The sequence below is a fragment of the Falco punctatus genome (genome assembly GCF_963210335.1).
Source record: "Falco punctatus genome assembly, chromosome: 4".
NCBI lineage: Eukaryota > Metazoa > Chordata > Aves > Falconiformes > Falconidae > Falco > Falco punctatus.
Window position 1 is genome coordinate 73,759,814 of NC_137583.1, and position 26,128 is coordinate 73,785,941.

Here is a 26,128-nt window from a genome sequence, read left to right on the forward strand (position 1 = left end):
TTGTTCTGTTGTTCACTTACTGACATATAATTTTTAAAAGCTAGATTTTACTTTAAGTTTCTCGCTAGCACTGTTAGCAGGATAGATCTGCGGCATTTGTTGTAGTGACAGATTTCTTCATAGTTAAATTCCTGAGTTGTGGATCATTTACTGCAAAGTATGGCTTTTCAGTGTCTATTATGGGCATAAACTGAAGTGCAAGAAATTCTGTTTAAACCTAGGAAGAAGTGGTTTTGCTGTGGGGGTGATCAAACACTGGAAGGGTGTGGAGTCTCCATCCATGGAGATACTTAAAACTGGAGTGGGCATGGCCCTGGGCAGCCTTCCTTAGTTGACTATGCTTTGACCAAGTGTTTGAACTAGAACTCCAGAAGTGCCTTCTTACCTCAGTTAGTCTATGACTCTATGATAATTATCAGCTTCCCACTTAACAAATGCATGAGCTGTGTTGATTACACTCAGTCTCTCACTGACACTGGTTTTTGTTTTCACTGTTCCAGTTTAGATGATATCTTAGTTGGCGCCCCTCTCTTTATGGAACGAGAATTTGAGAGCAAGCCTAAAGAAGTTGGGCAAGTTTATCTATACCTGCAAGAAAGTGCTTTCCTCTTCCGAGATGCACAAATTCTGACAGGCACTGAAGTGTTTGGTAGATTTGGCAGTGCAATCACACACCTTGGAGATCTCAATCAAGATGGATATAATGGTAATTTATATGTAATGTAGTAACATCTATCTCTGTATAACATTGAAATGAAAAATGGCTAAGCAGTGAATATGAAGTATCTTACAGTGGCTGAAAAAGTTTTTTTTACACATAGCTGCTTTTGAAAGTCACAAGAATTTACACTAATCTTAATGAAATTGATATTGAGGGCCAAACCGTGAAAAGCTTACCTATAGGACAGAAGTCATTGACTACAGTGCTATTTTTTACTAAATATCGGTGTGTTCATTTGAATAAAAATATTATCTGTTGTTTTATGACTATAAATACATTTAAATATTTACTTAAGATGTTGCATTTGTTTAAAAGCAGGGTTCTCCTTATCTCCTGTAATGCTTGGATGAGTTTTAGAATTCAATGAGGCTCAGTAAATGGAGCATTTTGCCCACAATGAAAGAACTGGACAAGCACAGATGTATGATTTTAAAGTCAGATGTCTATTCGTACTTAGACACTGAAAGAAACAGGTGCATGAGACCTTTTTCAGTTATCCATAGCACATGGACACAACAAAACATTCATATAAATTAACTGGGAGACTAAATTCAAGAAAACAGTCCAAGTAAACAAACCTATTTAATTATCTGAGGTAGCCTGGATGCCTTGCGCTAGTTAGCTACCTAGACACGGTCAGTAGCACTTTGGGTTTTGCTGCATTTTTTCCCTTACTTATTTCCAGGATGTTAGGGTCTGCAAAGCAGGCGTCTCTGCATCTAAAACCCCAAGGAGTTTTTCATGGAGCAGGTGTTTTGTATAGTAGCCTTAAAGATGGTTGGTCCACTAAGGAATAATTAATGGACTTAACTCCATTGAGGGCTGTTTTTCATGGTGCTCTAACCATTCGATGCTAGGGCCGTGTCACCCATGTGTGGCTTCTGTGCAAGGGATAAATCATGTCAGGAGCCATAGGATTGTATTGGGGTTCAGGATGCACAAAATCCGAATGGCATCCTGTGGTAGAAGCCACTGGATTGTGACTGCTGAATTGTGACTGCTGAGAACACCCTCACTGAGTTGTCCTGGAATTCCACCATGGATTTCAACACAGCTGGATCCCACACTGGAGACTTCCCATTTTCTACCTGTGAGCAATAGCAGATGCCCTCAGCTTCTCTGGGCAGGGAGGGTTGGTATCCCTGCTCTCCAACATTCTGGTAAGGCAGGGAGGAGATATTCCTGCTTTTCTGTCTGTACAGAGAAGGCTAAGAAGGATCTAGAGCCAAAGTCTTCTGCTTCATAACTGAAGGTGCCAGTCATAGAGCTTTGGTGCACTTCTGCCTTTATAGAGTGAAGGTACAAATTCCAGGTGCTGAATTCAAGTTTAATAAAGAAGTCCAGCATCAGCTCCTAGATCAGAACCTAAAAGTAAGAGCTTTAGGTTGTGTCCTGCTCTAGCGTTTCCTATTACCTAGCTCAGCTGGTGCAACTGTTGAATCTCGGTCTAGACACCTGATTCTCTCCACATGCCATGCATAGGACCTAAGAAGAGCACTGTTGAGTCCCTCTTATGGGTATGGCACCTCATTTACTGAGGATTGCAGTGTTTAATGCAGTAAAATGTAATGCCCAAGGCTTTCTGTTAAATTCCTGACTTGATACTATTCCCATTTCTCAATAAAATGTTGGCTTGGTATAGAGGAAAACACTATATTCCATTGTGCTCTTTTGCATACCAAAGCACTGGATGTTTGAGGAGATGGAGTTTTTTGTCTGTTGAATATTTTCTCTGGAAAAAGAAAATTTTATCTAACAGCTATTCCTTATTAATTAGGTGATAGAGGAAATGGAGGAAAATTTGTGTCTGTTTAAAAATATGGAAATAAAAGCAGGTATTCATTAGATCTTCGTTTATTAAAGCTTATTAAATGCCCTGGAAATATGGTAGAGGAATCCAGTGTGGACTGGATATTTAGTATAATGCAACAACCCCTTCACAGGATGATTTTATAAGCTTTTGTCATGAAAGTTTGACAAGAAAAGACACTACAAAAATTTTTGTATATTTGCCTTAAAACTAGAATCCATACAGAAGTACAGAACATTGAAGTTCTTGCATGAATGTAGCAGAAGCCATTTGTGTCTCTTTTCTTGCAGGGACTTAATTTTTGCTTTATTTTAATTGTGTCCATTTATTTTTATTATTTTATTGCACTGCAGACATTGCTATTGGTGCACCATTTGCAGGAGAAGACAGAAGAGGGAAAGTGCTCATTTACAATGGATACAGTAATGGGTTAAATAATAACCCTTCCCAGGTTCTCAGTGGAGCCTGGGCCTCACAGTCCATGCCTTCGGGATTTGGCTTCACTCTAAGAGGAGACTCAGATGTAGACAAGAATGATTACCCAGGTAAGATTTTTCCATTAGAAAGGGAATTTCATACTTCCATTTGCTGGAAAATGCATCATGTCTAAACTGTTCCTATTGGAGGGCAGAGGTCAGAATAAAGAATATACATTTTTGTATAGTTCTAGCTTGCTTTCCTGAGAGTTAAAATCAGACAAAACAAATACTCCCTTTCCTGTCAAAAGACATGATCAGAAAGGCAAGAAAGGGCTTAAATAGTCACATTAACATAAACCATGTGAAGTTTATAATAAAAAGCTTAACCCTTTCCCCCCACTTCCAAAAACTGAACACTTTCAGCTTGTTGAACTTGTAAGGTCTCCTTCATCCTGGCATTCTTTCTTAATTAAAAACATGTTGTGATGTAGAGGAAGGCATTGACTTGGTTGTATTGCTAAGTTGTTTTTTTGCTCTCAAAGAGACATTGAGCTATATATAGATTCTTAATGGCTTTGTTTGCATTTGAAGCAGAGAGAATGTGAAGACATTACTTAAAGGCAGATATTTCATTTGGACCTTTCCATTCCTTTTGTTTTTTTCATTTTGCTATACAGACTCTTCCTTTTTATGTTAGCTTTGTTTGTTCCTTATATGTTTACCTGACGTGCATTCAGATTTACCAAGTTTGTAACATTAGTTGAGTTTTGCTGGGGAGGTATTTATTTTTGTAAGAGATATGTTCCTAGTGTCCTGAGTAGTCTGAATGTTGGAGCTATTTTGATTGTGCTTGTATTTACTCTATCTCTCCTCTAGAAGCAAATCTGTTCTGTTTCTTTCATCATAATTCAGAAGCCTTTGTAAGGAAGTGCAGTAAAACATCATATTTTGTTATTGTGAAAGGTTCGTTCACAGTAAAATTGTCTTTCCTTCCCTAACTTACTATGAAATCACTTTTGTTATCCTGGGTTATTTCAAGGCTAGTGTTATTAGAAGCTGTATTGTTTCAAAAGTTAAAATTATAATTTTTGAAGGGACAAAAGTGGTATCTCTTTTACCTTTTGTGATGGATTCTAAAAACTTTGACATGTATTTTTCCAAAAGTAGAAGAAAATATCTGGGAAGGGGTGTTTACAATAGAAATTACAGTTTTACAAACAGAAAAGCTGACTGCAGAGTAATAAAGTGAGGCTATCACAAGACTAAATTGAGGGGGTCTTCAGCATTTGAAAAAATAAAGCACTTTTAAACACTGTTCTGACTTTTTGTTTGCATATTGTTGATGCTGCTATTAATAGTCTTTCATTGTCCATGACTAATGAGGTTCTTTTGGACAACAGAGCTCTTTATTAAAAGTTTCAGCATTTAAACATTTCCTAAAGCACCCACAAGCCCCCCCAGCAAAACCAAAGAAAACAGGATATTGCATTCCTGACATTTCTAAGATTGAAAAGATAGAGGGAGGGAAGGGAGAGATTCGTTCAGGTCTTCTTTAAGCCACATGGGGAAGAAAGAAGAGTAGAAGTTTAACCATTGTATTAGCACTTTATGTGGAGCATCTTTTGAGCTAATTTGTGAAAAAATTGGGTGGTGGGTCTCAGTCTTTCCAAATGTGTACTGAGGAACTGCTATAGTCAATTCAGTTGTGAGATTTCTTGGAGTTATTCTACTTGTCTACATGCATCCTATGTGCAGAATTTCACATTGTGATATCAGCTCACTGTATGTTAGATGGTTTGGTTTTATTACATGAATTATTTATTTTAGCAAAAAAAAACCAACCCTCTGCATTTACTATAGGTAGCTTTTTCCTCCATCCCCCAGTTGAATATCTGGATGAGCAGTCCAGAGTACAGGTGGGAATCTGTCAGAAAATGACATAAATAAAAACCTTACTGTCAGTCAACCACTTCTTTAATTCTCAAAGAGTTGAAGCACCAAAACAGAGCTGTAAAAATAGCATAACCATGGCACAGTTTTAGCACAAAAATAGAATGCCTTCCTATGGGAAAAAGGAAAAAAAAAAGAAAGGAAATTATATGGGGAAATACAAGTCTAGAACAAACACATTAGGTGATGAAGTAAGTAATCCTTCTTGTGTCAAAGAGCTTTTCTTTTTCACCTCCTGATGGAAATGCTGAAGGGCAGCTCTTGTACAAGGAGGAAGCGAGGTACTGAACTTGGAAGGAATAGGAAGGAAGTTTTATTTTAGATGTCAGCTTGAAAGGCAGAGTATTTGCTGACTATAGAAGGTCTAGGAAACTACCCTTTAATTCAGTGCTTCCCAAACTACTGGTCATGACTGTGATTCAAGAAGGGTTGAATACTAGAAAAAAATCTCGAAAATTTTCATTTAAGTGTTTTGGTGTGTCTATTATAAAATCAACCATTTTATAAAAACAAAAAAGTAGTAAGACTAAATTATGCTGATTCCTCACTCAAAAGTTCAGTTCCATAGGCTGGGAAATGACAGCCAGCTGTAATATCTGGCTGCAGGTATAAACATGTATTGCCACAATCTAAGGTGAGATTCTCCAAGCAAGTAGCTCTTCCATGGCTAGAGTTCAAGCGTGTGTGAAGACAAATGAGCTCAAAAAGAGATCATACTTTCAAGAAGTTCAGGACTTACACCAGTTTGTGAGGACTTATGTAACTATAGCTGTGCTTTTATGTATGATTTACTCAAGCTCTGGTACCTAGCATCGTTCATGAGGCAGGCATATCCTGCTGGGAAACGAGAGGCTGGGAGATGGGAGTTACCCTGCCATTTTCTTTTTGACGCACTTTGTAGCATTTTCTGAGCTTTTATTGTTTCATGCCACCTTCTTTAAATCAGGCCATGTATTAATGTTCTTAGAGCAGGTCGCAGACCTGGAAGCCGGAAGATACCACCTGTTTGTGTGGCTTCTTATCACAGACCACTGAGCTTCATTCTGGGCTTGCTGTATTGAGCCCAGGAACCAGTGCTCTTAGAGACTGAGCTGCAAGTTCGGGAATACAGTTCCTAACAATGGAGGGTGAATCACAGTCAGATTTTTCTGCTATTGGACAAAGGTTAAATCCTCTCTTGGCTGAACATTCCATTCAGGCTGAGATCTACCTATCAGCCTTCTGGAGAAGAGCAGCCATTTGGTCCAAAAAGTGATATCTTTCTCTCTTTCCAAATGCCAGTATAAGCTTAGGAACAGAGAAGAAAATGGGAAGCAAACAAAGGCTGCCTAATACTCGGTGCTCTTCAAATCCCCCAGCTTTCCTGTGGATGGAGGAGTGGTTTCTCTTTCTTCCTCTTCCTGCAGCTCCCAGCCAGCAAAGGGAGGGAGACCGTCTCCTGATTTCTGGTCTTATTTAGGAAAGGCCAAGGAAGACTTTCTTGTCCCCCAGAGCCCCAGTAGTAAAATAAATATGGGAGAAAACTGATCACAGACAGGTTTAATGGTGGGAGTATCAGAGCAGGCAGGAAAGAACCTAACACAGCCATACTGATACAGATGAAAGATCTGTCTGGCACCATAGCATTTCTCCAGCAGTAGCCAACAACAAATATCCATGGAATTGTACAGTTGATGTGATATTCCCCAGAATATTCACCCGGCTCTAACCAACTGGGGGAGCAGGGTGTCCCTGACTCAGAGGTGGCATCTTCAGATACTGAAGCCCTCAACAGACTTTTCTTCCATTAATTTGACCAATCAGTTGTAGAACTCTTGAACTTTTGGCACCCACAGCAACCTGTGTCAAGAGGCCCCACAGCCTAACTACATGTTTTGCGAAGAAGTAATCCTTTTCACTGCATCCCATTCAGGTCTTGAACATTCCACTGGACCAGTTTCTTTGAATGTGCCCTTGTTCTTGTACTGAAGAGTCAGTAAACAATTCTTTAGTCCACTCTTGTTTTACAGACCTCTGCCGTATTCTCTCCCTCAGCTGTATGTTTTAGCTAGCCCATGGAAGGAACCCTAATTTACTTAATTATTCCTTGTGCAGAGACAAATGGCACACAAGTCCCGCTGTACCAGGGGATGGTTCAGTCTTGCCATCACTGCTGCCTCCTCTTCATACATTTTTATGTAAAGAGCATGTGTAAAGTGTGACTTCTGTCTAACTAAAGCATTGCTTCTGGTAAAGATTTTCACCATTGACCTGGGTTTTGAACTTACCCAACATAAAAAAAAAAAAAGCTGTATCTTCCCTAATGAGAAGAAAATTGGAATTAATACATGACAGAACAATAATCCCAAGTATTGTTCGTTGGTATCAGTGATTATTTTTGTGAATAAAGTGAGCCAGGAACTATGGTCTGGCCTTGAGGCTACCTGGCATTGCACAGCTCACCATCATCAGATGAAACCCTCCTGTCCACTGAAACAGGTTGGTCACATCCAAATTGCATTTTGGGAAAGGTCCTTGGCCTAGGCTATTCCCCAGACCATTCCTGGCCAAGTCTGGGGGAGTACTAATTTGTACACACTGAAATCAGACCAGAGTCTGTGCTACAATGTAAAAATATGGACAATGCAGCGCTCAAGCTTGTGCCCTGATTTTATTTTAATTTCACTTGTGCAGCCGCTCACTGCGCAAAGCACAGGATACAGACAGCTGAATGGCTACCTACTCAACATCATACCTAAAAATGAAACTTTCTCTTTTAGGGTCAGCAAGCAGACAGGGCTGCTTTTCCTTCTCGTTAGCAGTGCTGTCACTGTAATGACCATCTGGCTTCAGTTGCCCTGGCATAGATGTTACCACAATAACAGTAACAGACCTGTACTCTCAGCATTGTAAAAATACAGGGATTTTTCTATCCTTTCAACAGTGAAGTCCTAGTTATGTAAACCTAAAACAACCAATCTCCACAGCTCTCCAGTGAAGGACTTCTGTAAGTTGTGTCATACTTGCAGGCACTCCAGATATTATGAGCCCGAAACTGTTCCTTTATCTACAGACAGGGGTGATATGGTAGTCTCTGCTTTGCAGGCTTGGAGGTAGTAGGAAACATTCAACCCGGGGAAGCACCAAAGGCAGAAAACTGTGCTGATGATCCTAACAGCTGTGTTGCTCTAAAGACACACAGCTGCCCTCTGTTGTGGTGTTCATCACCTTCAGCCCCGAGCAGAGCACTGTTACTCATCTAGAAGAACTGCAATGCCAAACAGTGGTGAGGGTGGTAATGAATGGATGTATGCTCCTTTCTCTGTAGTCATGTAAAAGTTAGGCAGAACCTGACCAAACTTTATAGTTGGATAAGGCTAGTGAGAGGGAAGCAGTAACAGGAAGCAGATTAAGCACATCAGTCAGGTAGGTTGAATGTACCAAGCCAGCTCTGTGCTTTTTGGTCTAACTATTCAGGGGAACAACCAGCCTGCAGCTTTCCGAGTCTTCCAAGCATAACACTTAGAAGCTTTGTACCAGACTTACCTGAGATACTTAGTATCTCTCCAGTACACAATATGTACCCAGTATTTGAAGGAAAAGACCAATTAATCCTAGTAAGCTACACCTACACTAGTAAATTAAATATGCTGTCTTTGGTTCTGAACTGTCACTGGGAAGTCCTTGTCTCATGTTCTTGCCAAAACAGGGTTGCTGAATGCTCTCTTTTGGAGACTGGTAATTGGCATGAGCCAACAGCTTTAGGGCCATTCTGATGATGCCACCACAGGCAGTGCAGGTAAAGCACACAGGCACATCTTCTGGCACTAATTTACGAACACTGACATAATTGTAACATCTTTCAGCAGACGATCCATTCACAGTTTTCTGACAACTCATGTTCTAAGGTCATATTCAAAGGAGGGGATCCGATCTCACTTAGGCTGCTGTAGTAAATGCTGACAATGCCATTATTCTGGATTGATAGTCATGTAAAAAGAATAAAGGGGATTTAGAGAAATGGAGTAAGGGAGCAGTAAACAGAAGTGGAAAAGACGGGCATTTTTCGTCAGGTTCAGTGTAAATGCAGTGGTAGTTGGAAGGAATTATGTGCGAGATTCTGTGCTGCACTTTTCAATGCTGAGGGTAAGACATGGCAGAGCAGCGTTGTGCTGTATCTGAGGCTGTACTGTCAAGGCCTGTAACAGTTTATATGGCCAAGGGACTCTGTAATAGCAGGTCTTCAAGGTTTGCATGAAGAATTTCTGAAATCCTTGCCTCAGCACAACCCCCCTGGCTGTCTTCTACACTGGAACATCTGAGCAACAAAATGATAACTTTCAACACAGCTTCCACTGCACTCCCCAATAAATCTGGAGCTTTTAGGGCCCTTTTGCTCCATCCTGAGATTTATTGTGTCATCAAGGCCTGGAACAGGGAACGAAGCCTCAGCTTAGGCATGTATTTTGACATGTAGTTTATTTTATTTATAATTTTATTTCTCTTTTTCTATTAACATAACTCAGTTTTCATAGGAACAAAAGAAATTCATAAATCTGTTTAATGGGAAAGAAGTTTGTTTCTTTTGGCTTCTGGGCATCCGTTCAAAGCTGGTCCTCACTGAGCACTTGGAGTGTAGTTATCTAGGTGATGGTGCGGCACTTCCAGCTGGTTCATCTATCTCTGCAGGGCTCAGGCATGTGAAGGCTGTAAAGTTTCCACCCTCACATTTCAGCATATGTTCAGTCACTCGATGGCTGATTATAGCTAAGCAAATAGTTTATGATGAATAACTTACTCAATTTGTTAAGCTTGCTTTCTTCTTGTGGCATATCCTCCAGCACACTGGTTTCTTCAAATGTTTGTGAACCAGGGTAATTTAACCAGTTTCTTTTAACAGTGTGGGTGGATCCAGAGCAGTGCTCTGGCTGAGTTCACTATTCAAAGACTGTGATTAGTTAATTGCTAAAATAAATTATGTGCTATTGTTTCTGCTCCCTGCCTGTTTAAATGCTTGTATACGTCTTCCTTATTAACTTAGAGAGTCACTGTGGAGTCAGTGCCACTGAAACTTCATCTTCAAGGTATTCTGCTTTTATACAAACACAGTTGTTGGCTTGTTCTTTTTGTTATTGTTTTTACCCAAGCCTTTGTCAGCACAGGGAAATGTACAAAGTCATCTTCACGCCTTGTTATTTTGGACTCCGTTATTATCTTAAGAATAGCATGTAATTAATATAAACAAATGACTCTAGAAACATTTTAAGAAGGAAAGAAGTGTGGTAATCAGACAAAACTTCCTCAGAATGTTAGTAATCTAATCTTATTAAAATAGCAGTATTTAACAGCTCCATCTGCTAAATACATTAACTCAAACAGCAGGAAGAAAATCCTTAAGTTTCTGAGAGGCAAGGGTTCTTCTATGTTCATGATTTATTTTTTTTTAAGAACAATAGGCATTGTGCCAACAAGATCACAAATCATAATCTAGTGATGATTAAATTATGAAGTTAGTCCAGGAGATTTGTGGAAGACAAACAAATTAAATCAATGAGAAGCTGCATCTGCTCTGGTAAGAGGACAGCTGTACATGGGAGCCAGAACAAGGGTGTGGGTTCTGCCAGCAAATGCAGAAAAGCTGTAGTGTTTCTACCAGCTGATTATGTTTTCATGTGAATAATCAATCAAAAATGTAGTGACAAGCCAAGAATCTTCTACAAATATGTTCATTTTATGGTAAAATACTGTCTGTGTGATTTACAGGTATGCTTTTTAAAAATTCGTTGAGATATTTAATGAAATCACAGTATTGTGCCCAATGGAATATAAGCATATAGCAATTAAGCGCAGTAAGCAGGGATTTACTGAAGTGATAGAACATTAACTGCTCTCTTTTGGATTTGTTTGTAATATGATGAGTAATAACATTGTATTATGAAAGTGAGTCATTCAGACAAAAGAGGAGCATTGGTATGAATGAGCCTTAGGTGTTATCCTTAACAGACCTGCTACCAGAATGGCTGAAAAACAGGGAAGGATCAAGGCAGTTGAGAATTGTAGGACTGAAAGAAAATGACTCTGTTTTAGGTGGTGGTTGTTTGTAGTATTTAAATAAATTTCTTGAGTAAAGTTTGCAGAACTGGACAATCCTGTGTCCTTTACTATGGTCAAGCCTGAAGTATTGGCTGTTCAAAGGAGATCTTATTCTGGACCTTTCCTACTGAGATTTTGGAGTGTAATGCTCTCTGAAATCCCAGAAAACAAATAGAAATCTGATCATGGGCTCATCCCCTGATCCATTGAGGGAAATAAAAACCAAAAAGGCTCACAGGTTTGGGTTTTTTTAACAAGCTTTCCAGTTATGCTTTTTTTTTTTTCTGCTCTCTTTTAGGCACTCAGATAGGATTCTATTTGTTTTCTAGTCCCTATTTATACTATGCAATTAACCTACACAAAGTGATGCTTAAAGATGTCAGCAAATCATTCTGTGTCCATAAAGTTAACACTTCCCTGCCTGTATCCTTGTGGAGTTGTAGTGGACAGGTGACTCGGCTATCTACTGTTTGTTTCATTTTGGGGTTTTTCACAAGTGAAGTGTGTGCCACTTATGTAGTCCTTCATTTGCTGCCGGTTTGGGCCACTGTCCAACATGAAGTGAGATACCGTGCCCTGGCAACTTCTCTTGGGATTGCTGGGCAGACTCAAACCAGGTGTGGAGTGCTGAGCACGCCACATGTTCCTCCTTGCTCGGAGTCCCTGGGACTGCATCTCTCACAGGGGATCAAAGAATTTGCTCAACTTAATAAATGAATATATCTTGTTGAGACTGGAAGTAGGACTTTGTTGATCTTCCTACTTCCTCCAGTTTGTGAAAGCTTAGTCAGCATCGTGGCAAGTTTCTGCACTTTATTTCATGGTGTTTCAGGTCTGGCACAGCCACATGGCAGAAGGCGCAGGTGAACAGACCAACTTACAAAATCCAGCATGCCTTTCAGTGCCATCTGTGAATACTCTTTCCTTAACTTTTCATCATAATTTATCTCGGAAAATGGAATAAGCATTAGGATTGTTTAACTTTGCAGAGTGCCCCTTGACTTCAGTTAAATACATGCCAAAGACACTTGTTTCAGAATTAAGCTCTGTGAACTCCACCAGTTGGGATGTTACTGCATACAACCCTCAAGCTCTGTTGAAAAGTTGAAAATTCCTTTGGAGTCACTCTGTGCTTGTTCTCTTAGTTTTTGCAGTGTGGTTGTGATCCCACAGCTCATTTGTTCAACAGCAGTGAGGCAGAAGCACATGACTGCTGCCACCAGCCCCTCCTTACAGGTGTCTACTTCTCTGAAGGGCAGCAACTGATAAAGGATCTTCTCAATGTGACAACACAGGCAAAGAGGTCATGTACTTAAATCTATGAGGTCCCTCATCCTCTTGAAAACACGGAATATGAGAAAAGGAGTGAAGGAGACTTTGTGATTCTCTCTTCCTTTCTCTCTTTATACACATTTTAATCTGGGCTTGGAAAAAAAAAAACAAACTCACAAATGCAGAGGAACAAAGGGTTTTGTACACTGTACACTTTTCTTGAGGCTCTAATTGGAAGGTTTATAAATAGTTAAGCTGGGGGTTTTTGCTATGTAATGCCAAATTATGTGTTAAACCCTTATTTTTCAGCTGGTGACCTTTGCAATAGTGACATTGCGTGCGTAGCATTAACAAGCAATGAACAAAGACAACTTCTTTCTATTTTTAGGAGAGGAGAGTTGCCAAACTTCAGATAATTTAGGAATCTCATGCATTTTTTCATAGAAATGATTCATAACTTTTCTTCTGCAGAATACACAACAAATTCAAAACTGCTTATAGAAGTGCTCTGATTTGGTGTGTATTCAAATCTCATGGATTCATATCAATGTCAAAAATGGTTTTTTTCCAATGATGAGTGTGGGAGTTACACCCCACAAGGCAATGGAAGAAAGAAGAATAAAACTACTGCTCTGTAACAGACCAAGTAGAACGAAGAAAAATCCCTAATGGATCTTCCAGTGAATACTCTACTTGAGTATATAATGACTTAGCCCTTATGTTAGATCATAGATGACACTACCAGGTATAAGTATGTTTTATTGTTTGCATATTCATTCTGAAGTCCACTTTTCCTACTGAGTACTTTCACTCATTCAAGCTCTTTGGGTTAAGAATAAGTATGACTTGGACCAGAGAATAAAGGAAATGTCAGGGGGAAGGTCAGAGCTTCCAAGCGAGAGCACATGAGCACAGTCCTGGCTGCCCTTGGAATATGCTTAAATAAGGCCTTTGTGATGGTGCCATGATTGAATGTCCTCATCTTTTTTGCTTTGTCTCCAAACCTGACTGAGGTGGCAATGCAGAAGACTGCCCATGGAAAACTATATTTTCAGTGGCTGGGGCTCATTACTGCTCCTCTGTCTTCAAATAAGTTTGGCTCTGTCCCAGAGAAACCAGGATTTAACTATTAAGCAGATGTACAAAATCTCCTTTATTATTAAAGTGGGCATGGTGAGATAGTGGGGACCTAAGTCCACACAGCTGTAGATACCGAAATTAAGAGTTTGCTCATACTAATGAGGCAAACTGTATCTGACAGTTTTGTTAAGTTACTGAAGTTGTGCATTCAAGCCTTGTGGCCATGAAGGGTTGGAGTGCTTTGTTTTTTTAATGAAAGATCAGATTATTAAATCATCACAAGACTAAGATCTGGATAAGTCTTGGATAGCTACCTGTTTTGTCTCTACCATAACATAGGCCTGTAATGAAGCCTTTTGAGTAATCAAGTCTAGTATGAAACAGTACATATCCTAAGTTAAGTCTGTTGCAGAATTCATAAAGAGCGTCCAGCTGGGAACAACAGAATGGAAAGCCCTTCCTTCTTGTCTCTCACTTTCTGTCCATAACGTGTGTCTTTTTCCTTAACAAAAAAAATCAAAAAACAATACAAAAAGACCACACAACCCACCCCACCCCCACCCCAAATCAACAGAATATTTCATCTTTTTGGGGGGTTACCATGGGTGTTGCTATCAGAGAGCTGCCAGGAGAAGTTCTGCCATCTGTGTTGTGTAGCCTTTATGGTGATGGCTGCGTTTCAGTCAGTTTTTATTTATGAGAGAAACATCTTTAGGTTTTGGTACTGTGTGCAAATTATCTATAAAAGTTGCTAATGAAAAGGACTCATAAATGTCCCGAAAAGGAGATAGAAACAACACTAATTTTCTTCTGCTATTTAAAGTGTTCCTGACCCTGAAGCATATCTCTCTAAGGCCAATGGAAGTAAAAGAATGTAAATGTTGTACAAGAGGATTAGACCCATAAACTGTCCATGCCTGCTCGTATTAGGACATTATTCACTGGAATTCATTGTAGGGCAGGCCGTTGCCTATGTGGAGTACTTGTTTAAACTTGTGAAATTGTTGCCATCTGAAAGGCAGAGCGAGCACTGGAAAGCACGCTGCCAGACCTGGCCCAAGCCCACCCAGCTCATTAGCATCAAAGCTTTGTATTTGCACCCCACTTAATGACTTCAGGGCTTCTTAAAGCAAGCCAGTGCTCAAACTATGGAAGCAGCAAGTAAGGGGTTGTTTACAACACTGAGTACTAGTTTAATTAACTCATCTAGATCAATTTAGGTTGCCAGTCTGTACCACTGCAAGGTCTGTTGTAAGACTCTTGTCTACTGAATTGGGCATAAATCTTATGATAGCAACAGTGGAGTGAAAGGGGTGCCCAGACGGATATTAGGGGGGTTGAAAATGAAAAAAGCTCGCTTCTTTTCTTGAACTGTGTTCCAGGTAAAGGCAGCAGGGAAGTGGATTGTTTTTCCTCACTGCTTGGCTCGAGCCATTCTGCAGCAGGCCTGGGTAGTCCAGCAAGCCAGTCTGGATGTTTCCAGAGAGCCCTGTGTGAGGAATTTAGGCAAAAAAAGGAAATATCTGGGCTTGCGGATTCCCAACCCAGGCAGGTGTTCAGTAACAGAGATGTGCCCAAGGCACGGTGTAACGCTCGTCAGCAATGACTCCGTCTGTTCAAAATGGTGACTGATGGGGTAAAAGATGGCTTTAGACAGGTAACTATTGTAAGCGTTAGCACATGCTGCTACAATGCTGAAAACATTAGGAACTATGAAAATCAGCCATCCTCTGACCTGTGCATTGTATTTATGTATACAGATGTGTAATGCTTAAGTTAAAGAACAATTCTTTAAAACACAAAGCAGGATGGGAACAATTGTCAGGAAGGAAGACCATAAATTTTCTACGTGACATGTATGAGAGTGACAAAAAAGTGGTTTGAATTGCTTTGTGTAATGGACAATTAATGTTTTTGAATAAAATATATAGGGGCTAATGGCATCCTTTTTCCCTTTTAATACAAGTGGCAGAGAAGCGAGATTGTGGCATGGGTGACCTTGTGTAGAATAGTTTGGCACTTACTGCATACAACCAAGACATTTACGAGGCCATCTCTGACAGTGTGAAATATTTTCTTTCAGGTAGATGTTTGAAAAAAATATTTACAAAGGAGTTATCACATCTGTTTTATGTTACTGCATTTTTAATATAAGTAATCTAATTTAGGCTGGAAAAAAATGTATGAGAGGCTTCTGTATACTTCTTCTGAAGCTGTTTTGTTTTTGCAGATTTAATTGTAGGTGCATTTGGAGCTGGAAAAGCAGTTGTTTACAGGTACGTGGCAAATACAATGGATGTTTTTATTTTCCAGCTTTAGTGGGAGATATGCAAATAAACAAATTTCACATTCCTGTGTTTCCCTGGCGCAGTGTGTAAAACACAGGAATGATTACAGATGATAGATCAAGCATTTTGTGAGAAACAAATGCATTTTTCCCATGCTCAAAACTCATCATTTTCAAAGAAAATTTCCATGCTTAGTCTTACCTCAAAAAACTTCTGGAATATTTGACTCCTTAGTTTATTTTATATAAGAAAATTAAAAAGCATAAAATCGATAATTAATTTCTTTCCTGGGGAAATGGTGCTAGTAAAAAATTTTCAAGCGAGTCTGATTCTTGTGGACGTTGTGTATGTTAAGACATGAACTACGCAATGAAAATAAAGACTGCTGCTTTAGCCTCAGTTTAGAAAAAAAATGTATGAGATCCTGTTTTACAAATCACAGAGTTGTTGCTTACTACGGATTTTCACTAAATGCACTTTTTGATTAGAGGTATAATTTAAAACTACCACATACATAAACAAAAATCTGCTGATGCTTTCTTAGTCCAGCCGTGCCCACAGTTCTTGCATTTAAATATTCACCATCTGTTGCTGCAACAATGTCATCATATTTCTGGATTCTTCTCTGTCTTCTTGTTGTATGTATTCCCAGCACTACCTGACTGAGAAGGCATGTTCTGCTTCCCAACTGAATGTTTGTCAAAGCCCAAGAATTTTGTAAAACAGGAATGTTAGCTCATTTTAGCTAACACTGTAGGTTCAGTGAGTAGACCTGATTTTCCTACTGCCCTATGATAGAATCATGCAAATACTTTGCAGTACATCAGTTTGCAGTGGCATAAATGACGGCATAGGATGTGAAATATTGGAGAATTAGATCCAGTGTGTATTTTGGATAGCAATTAAAAAATGTGCCCTATTTAATTTAAGAAAGTGAATAGCAGGAGCCCATTTCCTGGCCAGAGTGTATCAAGTATGCAACTTGCCATATTGGAGAAATGGAATTTTATTAAATGAGATTTGCTAAAAAAAAAGGTTTTCCCTGTTGCACAAAACCAAAGTAATTTTTTTTTTTAATTTCTTGTCAAAGTAATATAGGGAAGTAATCATAAAAGCTCAGCTATGGATTGAAATATGAGGAAAGTAATTTGGTAATAAGCTGGTTTTGACAGAAATATGTAACTTACTGTAAAATAGTACTGCTGTCTCTAAAAAATCAGAATTTAGACCCTTTCTTGTTTTCATCTGTCTTCTAAATTGCTCTCAGTTATAGATTATCTCATTACTTAATAACAGATTGTTATTCAAAGGGATGGTTCCCATCACCACAGCTATATATTCACATACTCAGCAGAATTTTGTGATGATTACTTCTGGTTTCCAAAGTTAATTGTCTCAAGACATGTCAGACAGAGTGTACTTTATTATTGGTTAAAGATATTCTAGATCAACTGCTATTTTAACCAAATTATGTTTATTCTTTTTGAGAATCTTAACAGAGATAGCAAGTCTGAATATGTCACTGTTAATGGAGACAGTATAAAACAAATCTAACAGTACAAAATAATGGCCAAAGGACTGACGTAAGTCCCAAAAGGCAGACTATACCTTTGTGAAAACCCAGTGTGATGAGATTGTCTGATGTGCCTTAGTCCCAGAACAGATGGCTGACTATAGGATACATGATATAGTCATGCTGTTAACCTGTGATTTTTTGTGAAGAACTTTCAAAATGTCATAATAGGGGGTACCACAGTTTCTGACGTAATCAGAAAAGCTCTTTTGGGTAGGAGCAACTTTATAAAAGTGTTTTCTCCCAAGTAACTCTACATTGATGGCTTCTTTGTGGCCATCTCAGTTAAGTGTTTTCTCTGCTGCAACTTGGGTGCTAATGTGCTCCTTCTGAATGCTGTGAACCTTATTTCTGCCCCTCAGAGCCAGACCTGTTGTGACAGTGAATGCCCAGCTCATTCTGAACCCCATGATTGTGAATCCAGACAACAAAACTTGTCAGCTCCCTGGCTCTCAACTTTTGGTGGCCTGGTAAGTTTATGATTATACAAAAACAATGCTTATCTTCTTTCCCAAATAACTTCCTATTCCTAACTTTACTTGCTGTTTTTTGTTGAACATGTTCAAAGTTCAAAAACAATGTTAAAACATGCTATGAGCACAACAACAACAACAACAAACCATATAGAACAGAGCTCTTTCTGATATCTTCTAGAACTTCACAGATTCTCAAAATGGAATAGCTTAAAGTCCTTTGTTATGCTGAGTCTCTTTCTGCATAGGAGGATGCTCAGTCTCTCCTAGGATCAAGCTGCAAATTCATAGGCAATGTTTGAGTGAATGAAACATGAAACAGCTAAGACAGACAAAATACGGAAATATTCATCCATCTAAACACACGTCTTCGTTGAGAAAATGTAACAGTGAAAGTGCTGTAAAGAGCTGGTGTGCTCACCGTTTTCTGTTAGAGAGAGATCTTGGTCCTTTGTGAAAGAGAAAAGATACCTGGCTAGCCATTCTGAGAGCATGTTGTTTCTGGCTGTCATTGGTCAGAGGAAAGCTTTTTTTAGTGCATCGTACAGGACAATGTTGCATATATCTTTAAAAGATAAACCCTCCACCACAGTAGCATTTAACTTCGAAAATAAAAGGTACATTCAAAAACTTGAAGCTAGTTAAAACCATTTCAGATCAGATGCAAATATAAAATGCTTGCAGGACAGTTGGAGGGTCTCTAATAGCACATAATACTACTAAAAAGGCACGTTTACTGCACTAGAAAAAAAAGTCACTTAGAAAGGCCCCCAGGAACAGTTGATAAAAGAGGCTATTACAAATACATAAGATACTGTTTAAAAGTGGAAATCATAACAAATAAGGAAACTAAAAACAAAACAGAGCATAAATGCCTGCAACTCAAATATAAAGTACCAGTAAGTCCTGCCAGAGAGACTGTGAGGAACAGATTTCTAAGACCTAAAAACTAGTCATATCGTTTATTTAAACACATTAGAAGCAGAAAGCCTGCCAGTGTGTGTGCTGGATGGAAAGAATATCAAGGTGGAAAGGAGGATTCCAGAAGATAAGGTGACTGCACAAATTTTGCACCGCTTTTAAACCAGAGGTGATCAGAGGGATTCCCCACACTAAAACATAAATCTAAAAATTATCTCAAGTTTTAGAGTCAGCAAAACAGTTTTTAGAACAAACTGGTAAATATGAACCATAAAAAATAATCATGATCAGAAGCAGTTCATTTAAGAGTCATAAAGGAACTCAAGTCTGATACATTTAAACCACTAAATATGTGGGCTTTCACTGCATATGGGATGGGGCTGTCAAGAGATTTTCGCTTTTGCTCTATTCTTTTATACCTTATGGAACTTGTCGTATTTGTCATAATGTTCCTCATTTCTACATCCTGTGTCGAAAATCACCCATCTACAGAGCAATGCAGAAGGCACTCAGTAGAATTATGCAGTCCCAGAATTTTAAAAAGCTTTGGATTTTCTGGAATAGGATCCAGATCAAGATCCATCCTGACTTTTTATTTCAAGCACCTTTTAATAGTTAAAGTAATGGAGAGTTTAAAATGCCGACATTGGGTTCAAGCATGTTCATTGATCCAAATTATGTTTCTTCAGAACTGTTTAAGACTTTTGAAGAATACTTTATGCTGTTATGGTAAAGATTTTAAAACCATAACATTTGCCAACAGGGTACTGTTGGTAAAAAGAAAAAGAAAAAGGTTTTTTCACAAGAGAAATAAATAAAAACTTCTCTGTTAAAAAATTATTCCTGCTGTGAGATATTGTTTAAAAAAGGGGAAAACCCCCAAAGTATGCTCCTTTAGCATGTAGTTTTTTCATTACTTTTCATTTTTATGTTACATGTTTGGTTTATATCTACAAGAGTTTTAATAGGACTATAATTTAATTTGTCTGCTTTATTTTCAAATACTCTTCCCTAAAGATTTAGTTCATATTATAAAATGACTGAAGAGCACCTGCTGTTTTCCATGCCATAATTTTTCTCTTTAGTTGATGTAAGCTTGTATTGTGCATATGAAAACAATTAGTAGGGAAACTCCAAAAGGTAAAGAATTCCGCAGTCCCATGGGATAGACTTCTGTATCTCTTAGCCAGCTGTGCAACTTGTATAAAACGTCTACTGACTGACACTGCAAAATTAGAATGTAAGGAAACCTCCTACCAGAAAAGTGTCAGAAGGTTTGCGGGCGTGCATGAATAATGTGGATTATTGTAGATTTTCAAGTATTAGGAAAATATTATTTTTGCTCTGATATAAATTGGAAAGCTGAAGCACAAGAGGAAACATGCACACAAAAAGTAATTTTGCACACAGTCCTAAGAGAATTGTCCTGAACTTCTACAAACATGATTCTTTCTCTTCTATGTTTAAAACATGGCTATTTATGAGTTCCCAAAACTAACAAATTTTTAACAAATTCTGCAACTTTGAAGCTATTGAACAAAAGGTAACCCCCTTTTTTTTTTCCTTGAAAGTGAGAAAGATGCAGGTTAATTTCTGTAAAAAGGGGTAAATAAACCAAACATTCACATTTTTCAAAAGCTGTTTCCTCATCATATGATATATGATGTCCAAGACTGGAGTCCATCCATCAAGAGGTCTATTTTATCTCTGCATTGGTATTTTTAATATGTTGAGAGCTGATTATCCACTAGCAACTTTGTTGCTACTTTGTGCTTAAATGGTATCTGCCAAAAAAAAACAACACCTCCTCCTATCCCTAACTTAAGGTAGTGCACAAATACTGTTATTTCCATTTGGCAGAGTAGCAAGAGGTCAGAGAAGTTACATGGGTTACCAGAAGTAGTGCAAAAGTATCCAATCATGATAAAAATTCAATTTGCAGAATATTTTTTTTATTTGTTAGTGCTTTTCAGGTTTGGATGTCTAATCTGAGATGTGCCTTGTAGGCGTCTTCAGGGAACCCAGCTACCCACCTTTTGTAAGCCCATTAAACCAGAGGCAAACTGTTTAAAATTTCTGATATTCAGGTTCAAAAACTTAATCAAAAATAAAAAAATAATTTGAAAAAATTTGTCATTCTTTTATCTCCAAATGTGTTGTTATTGTTAAAACAGTAATAAAATATTTATAATTGTAAATCAGCTAGATTCATTAAATGAGATCTTTCTACAGACACTTCAAAAAAAGCTGAATATAAAATTCCTACCAAAAATATAAAATAAAAAAATAATAATATTTCAACCCCTCTTAACTTATTATATTATTATAACTGCACATTTTAAAAAAATATTATTATTTGTTATTATTATAACTGCATAAATTATGGGCTGTTTTTTTAATTTTGCTCTTTTCTGATGCTAGTAATTTCTTTTCCCAGTGACTTAATTCAAAACTGGATGTGATCAGTGCCCCATGAATATGGACCTAAGGGCCTTTGTACTTTGTTGAGATGAATTTGTGTGAGAGTTACTATAGACTGGTGGCCAGCCTTAATGCAAATCAGATAGCAAAGTCTTATGGCCAAGAGTCAGAAGATGCTACCTCACACCTCAGGGGCTGACAGGAGGAAAGTAGTCAGGTGGTAACAGTTGCTACTCAGGAAGCCATCACTGTTGCAGACCTCTGCTGTGCCAGGAATGCAGCTGGGTAATTTGATCGTTTTAGTAGCTCTAGAAACGTTCAAAGGGCAGTCATTTGAGTTATCTAGCAGCCTTTCTGTTACCACAGCCTGGCCGCGTGATGTAGCCTAGCCATGGAAAGCCTTCAGCTTTAAAGCGCCGTGTTGGTCATTGTGAGTCACTGGTTAGACTTTGGCATAAGAAAATCTAAAAGCAGGCCAAGAATTAGAAACAATTTCTTTAAAGGTCATTCATCAGTAGACGATAAGGGCTTCTGCTATTCTTCTGTAGAGGTTTGGGACCTTGCAGGTTGGTGTCTGCCTCACACAGAATGGAAGTCATAGCATCAGAGCTTAAAGTGCCTTTCTGCTAAGGCATTGTCCATTCTTGCTCTCCATGTGCAATCCTGTGTGCTAGGGAAGTTGTTAACAATAACAAATGACATCTGGTTAGATCTGGTAATTCCTTGCTCTTCACTTCCTGAATCAAATTTCCTATTTTTTTCACCTACTAGAATAGCTAGACCAAAATAAATTCTTTCTGGTACAGACTGCAGTCTGGAATTTTGAGTAATATTAAGTAATTTGGGTTTACTTCTAAAAAGACTGCCCTCATCTATACCATAAGTAGTTTTGAAGAAATAGGAATTTTTTTAAGCTTCTTGTTCTAATAATATTAAAATGTCTAGTAGTATTAGTCTACCCAAAGAACATAAAATTATTTTAGACTGCTTTGTTGTCCCAAGATAACCAGGAAAAGCTAGCATGTTCAGTTTTAAGGCTATCTATTCTGTAGTTACAATGAAATACTATTCAAACCATAAGCTTATAGAGAAGACAGACACTGCAGAATAAATGCTGTGTGGGGATCTCTTCAGAGAGGCAAGATTGACAGCACATAAAAGTTCGTGTGCTTTAGGATGATGGGCTGTTTCCTAGTTGTTTCTTACCTGCTGAAGTTTTCTTCCTTTCATTGTCAGTTGGTTGGTTGATTGCTCCTACAAGCAAGCTCAAAAGTTCAGCTATATTTCTTACTGCACCTAGGAGCCAGATCTTAAATCTCATAAATCCTTTAGACTCCTGTCCTCTTTTGTGGTCTGTCTTTCCCTCTGCTTTTCTTTTTCTCACGACTAAAGCATCCCTCAACATCTTCACAGCATCTTTTTGTCAAAGTGATGAACATATCTAAATTTGCCTGGATCTGTGATCAAAATCTGTGATGTCTTTAGAACTGTTTCTGAATTAAATATCCATAGAATCACAAGTGTGTGGCAGAATTCTTCTAAACCCATAGTCTTGCCTCTTGCATGGCCAGAGGCTAGAAGACTAATAAACCTCAAATTTTTGCTTTTTTGCACTGCCATTCCTGTTTTGATGTGCTCTATGTGGAGCGGAAGGATTAAATCTAGGCTCTTAAACATACGCTGAAATTGTGCTCTTTAACAAGTAAAGCATTTCAGGCTGGATTTTTAATTCAAGCTTTTTTTAGACATGACAGTGCAAAAACTGTGAGACCTCCAAAGCGAGATCACCAAATTTAATACGTGATGGCAGTTCGTGAGTTTACGTTTGAGAAAATACACTCTTACGCTATGACATGTGAGACTGACTTGTGAAGCCTGATGTCTAAATTGCATGTATGCGATTACACAAGCTTTTCTCATTTTTGTTGTTCTTGTCCTTGTATATTAGGAAATAATTGGTTCTTCATGTGTTAGCTCATAATTGTAAAGAATTAGGAGTATGACCGAATTTGCAATTTCTACATGGACCATAATGTCATTCGAAGGCTGCATTTAAGTAGAGTTTAATGGCATAAGGCAATTCTTTTGCCCAAGAGGAAAGTATTTAAGGTCATGGGAGTGACATGAATCCCAGATGCGGCACAGTTACATTTCTCAGAGGAAACAAACATGCAATTAGAATGTGATTACAGGTTATTTTAAAGGTTATGTTACTGGTTTTGAATCCACTGCATGGAGAAATTATTATGTAGTATAACAGTAGTGAGAAGATTAAGAGCAATGGGTAATGCAAATGTTTTTATTTAACTCAAGCTGGTTTCACATCTTCCAGTGCAGTCCATGTTTAGCTGAGTTGTCCTTATACAAAACAAAATATTTTCTGAAGCCATGAAAATACTCTTTAAGAATGACTTTTAATTAGGGACACTTGCAAATTATCTTTCACCTGAGCAATTTTGTTAGTTATACAGGACTTCTTTAGGAGTAATGGTGTGGAGAACTAAGTCCTTGTGTGGTGTGACAGCAAAAATAAAAAATCAAGAGCATCTTTCCAGTGACAGATTTCTTGGTTTTGCACTCATCAGGGAAGCACGCCCTGCATTAGCATCAACAAGCATCATTATAACTTTCCTTGGCCATCCAGAGTAATTTGTGAAAGCCTTTTTAAAATGTGATTCAGTTAAATATTTATATAACTTGCACAGATTCCTTACAAAGTGAAACTTTTCTACAAGCATTTATAATTTTCAGGTTTTAAATTTAATTTTTATAGTAAGTCTTGTTAGAAATTATCAGCCAATAAAACTATGAAAGGCTTCTCCTGTCACTTGTTGAGCATAACTGCAAATCTGTTGCCTGTCTTACAAAGAAATGGAAATAAATGTTTATTATGAAGAATAACTAATTATGGCTGAGGTGGTATTTGTATAATACAGTTATAATTGTGATGTGAATATTGCTAGGCTCAAAAAAGCTTGCTATATACACTCTGAATAGGCAAATGAAAAACGATTATCTTAGAGTATGTTGCATTGTGTAGAATGTGTTGCATTAGTGTATTAAATAAAATGAGTAACGTGAATTTCTCTATGCTTTGATTTAGGTCATGTACCTGCCAACTTCTGCAAAAGTTAGCGAATTAGATACAATACATTCTGGTTAGTCTTGTGCCACAAAGGTTGAACAATTCAGTTGGTATGTTTGGAATGAATTGTAGCCTCTTGGAATTGTGAAAGTCTTACAGTAATGCCAGTGAAACACATTGGCATTCTGTGTGTTTGGATTTGCTGGAAAACAGCTTGAGTGTTGACTGCATGCTCAAGGATTTTACTTATTTGACCATGATGAACCAGAAAGGGCTTCTGCAGACAGCCTCATACAAAGGTAGTTTGCCAAAGCTTAACATAGGGAAGCCAGCTTTGCCAGTAGCATTAGGAGGGTGTAGGCTGCCCCAAGAATCAGCGGGAACAGAGACACTTCTCCATAGCTTTCCCAGGAAGATGATCAGACCTCGTCTTCTTTGATTATTAGTGGAGCCTAGCAGACTTGCTAACTTAGGGAATATCGTAGGTAGCTAAATATGATCTCAATGAATCTTTTTAAGAAAAGGAAATGTATGACTTGGGAACTGCTGATTCCCGGGCCAGCTCTCTTTCTGCTAATAATTCTACTTTTTTATATGTAGCTTTACTGTAAGAGTCTGCGCAGACTTCGAAGGTCAAAGTATTTCAGATGAGATAGGTAAGAAATATTTTATATTGCTATAAATTACTCTGGCCTACTCAATTTCACGTGTATTTTTTTCTTACATCTTGAAAGGCAATAGGAGTAAGAACCTCCTAAGGCAAGAAAATACATTTAAATAGATAGATAGAGATATAGATAAAACACAAAACTTGTAGTATTCACTTGAAGGAATTTTTATTCAGTTTAAGCCATTTTCCAAATAAAACCAAGAATGTACCCTGGTGGAGAATGTACTGTTTTGAAAAAGAAAAGAAGTATTAAAAAAAATTAAGAGATGGAAGTCCTGTACACGTATGATCTGTGAATAGAATTAGAAAGTTTAAATTACATGTATTCCATACTTTGGATCAAAAATTAGTGTGCTGCTAAACAGACAGGCACTTAAAGCAAGAACTAGTTTTGCTTGGAAGACTTTGTTAATTAACTATAATATGTAATGAATTGTTTACTACTTTTTCTTTCTATGTTAAATAAATATTTGATCTACTTTTATCCTTTAGTGCTGAAAGGTGAATTGCAGTTAGATTCACTGAAACAGAAAGGAGCTGTTAAGAGGACCCTCTTCTTTGATTACCATCAGTCACATCTTTACTTCTCCATTGTGATAGAAAGACAGAAACAGCTCCATTGCCAGGACTTTCTTGTTTATCTCAGAGTAAGTTGTTTAAAATGTTTTGGCCTGCCATCATCATTTGAGTAGTGTCAGGGATTTAAAGATAATAATAAAAAAAGGAGTCACTGGAAAAGGAAGAAAGATTTCCATTGTTCTTAGACCCCAATATTACAGAAATGTGAGATAAGAAAGGCATCATCTGAGTGTCCAGAACATTCTTCTATCTGGGCAAAATTTCCTATGTGAATCTTTGGCTCATCTTTTGTCAGTGTAAGTATAAAAGAAAGACTTCCTTTGAAGAGTGTACAGTTTCTCTGTACAAATACGTTCATTTTGTGCTCTTCTGGAAATTCTGATTAAATACTGCATCTCCTGATACAAAAATGCAAGATTGCTCTCCCTGTAGTATCCACAGTGGGATAATCAACTAAATATGTTAAATGTCATGCCATTTTAGTTTCAACAGCTATTGTAAAGGAGTGTCACCAGCAATATTGGCCTAAAATTCATATATTTTAAACAATATTTTTAAGATATTTTAAAATGCTTTTAGAAAAACTAAAACTGTAGAACTGAAGTTGTGAGGGAGAAAGGGTCATTAGTTACTCACTTGGAGCTGGAATTACCTCATGCAATTGAAGCAGATTCCAAGTCTGGTGCTAGAAATGCAGTGGGAGGTGAAATGGAGAAGTCTCAAGCAGTGTGTAAGGAAATATCTAGGCAATAAAGGTGGTGGAGTTTTACCATTGCTAATCTATGTAAATTCTT

The 26,128-nt window shown here is 38.0% G+C and overlaps 1 protein-coding gene across 1 annotated transcript in view; it reads left to right on the forward strand.

The window, feature by feature from the left end:
• The window catches only part of ITGA8 (integrin subunit alpha 8), a 118,448-nt gene that overhangs the window by 29,692 nt on the left and 62,628 nt on the right, over positions 1 to 26,128 (forward strand). Inside the window, exons 12-17 of the mRNA XM_080386361.1 lie at positions 501 to 706; positions 2,885 to 3,076; positions 15,555 to 15,600; positions 17,548 to 17,655; positions 24,686 to 24,741; positions 25,248 to 25,402. Coding sequence (XP_080242487.1) covers positions 501 to 706; positions 2,885 to 3,076; positions 15,555 to 15,600; positions 17,548 to 17,655; positions 24,686 to 24,741; positions 25,248 to 25,402 — 763 coding nt within the window. The remainder of the gene's footprint in view (positions 1 to 500; positions 707 to 2,884; positions 3,077 to 15,554; positions 15,601 to 17,547; positions 17,656 to 24,685; positions 24,742 to 25,247; positions 25,403 to 26,128) is intronic.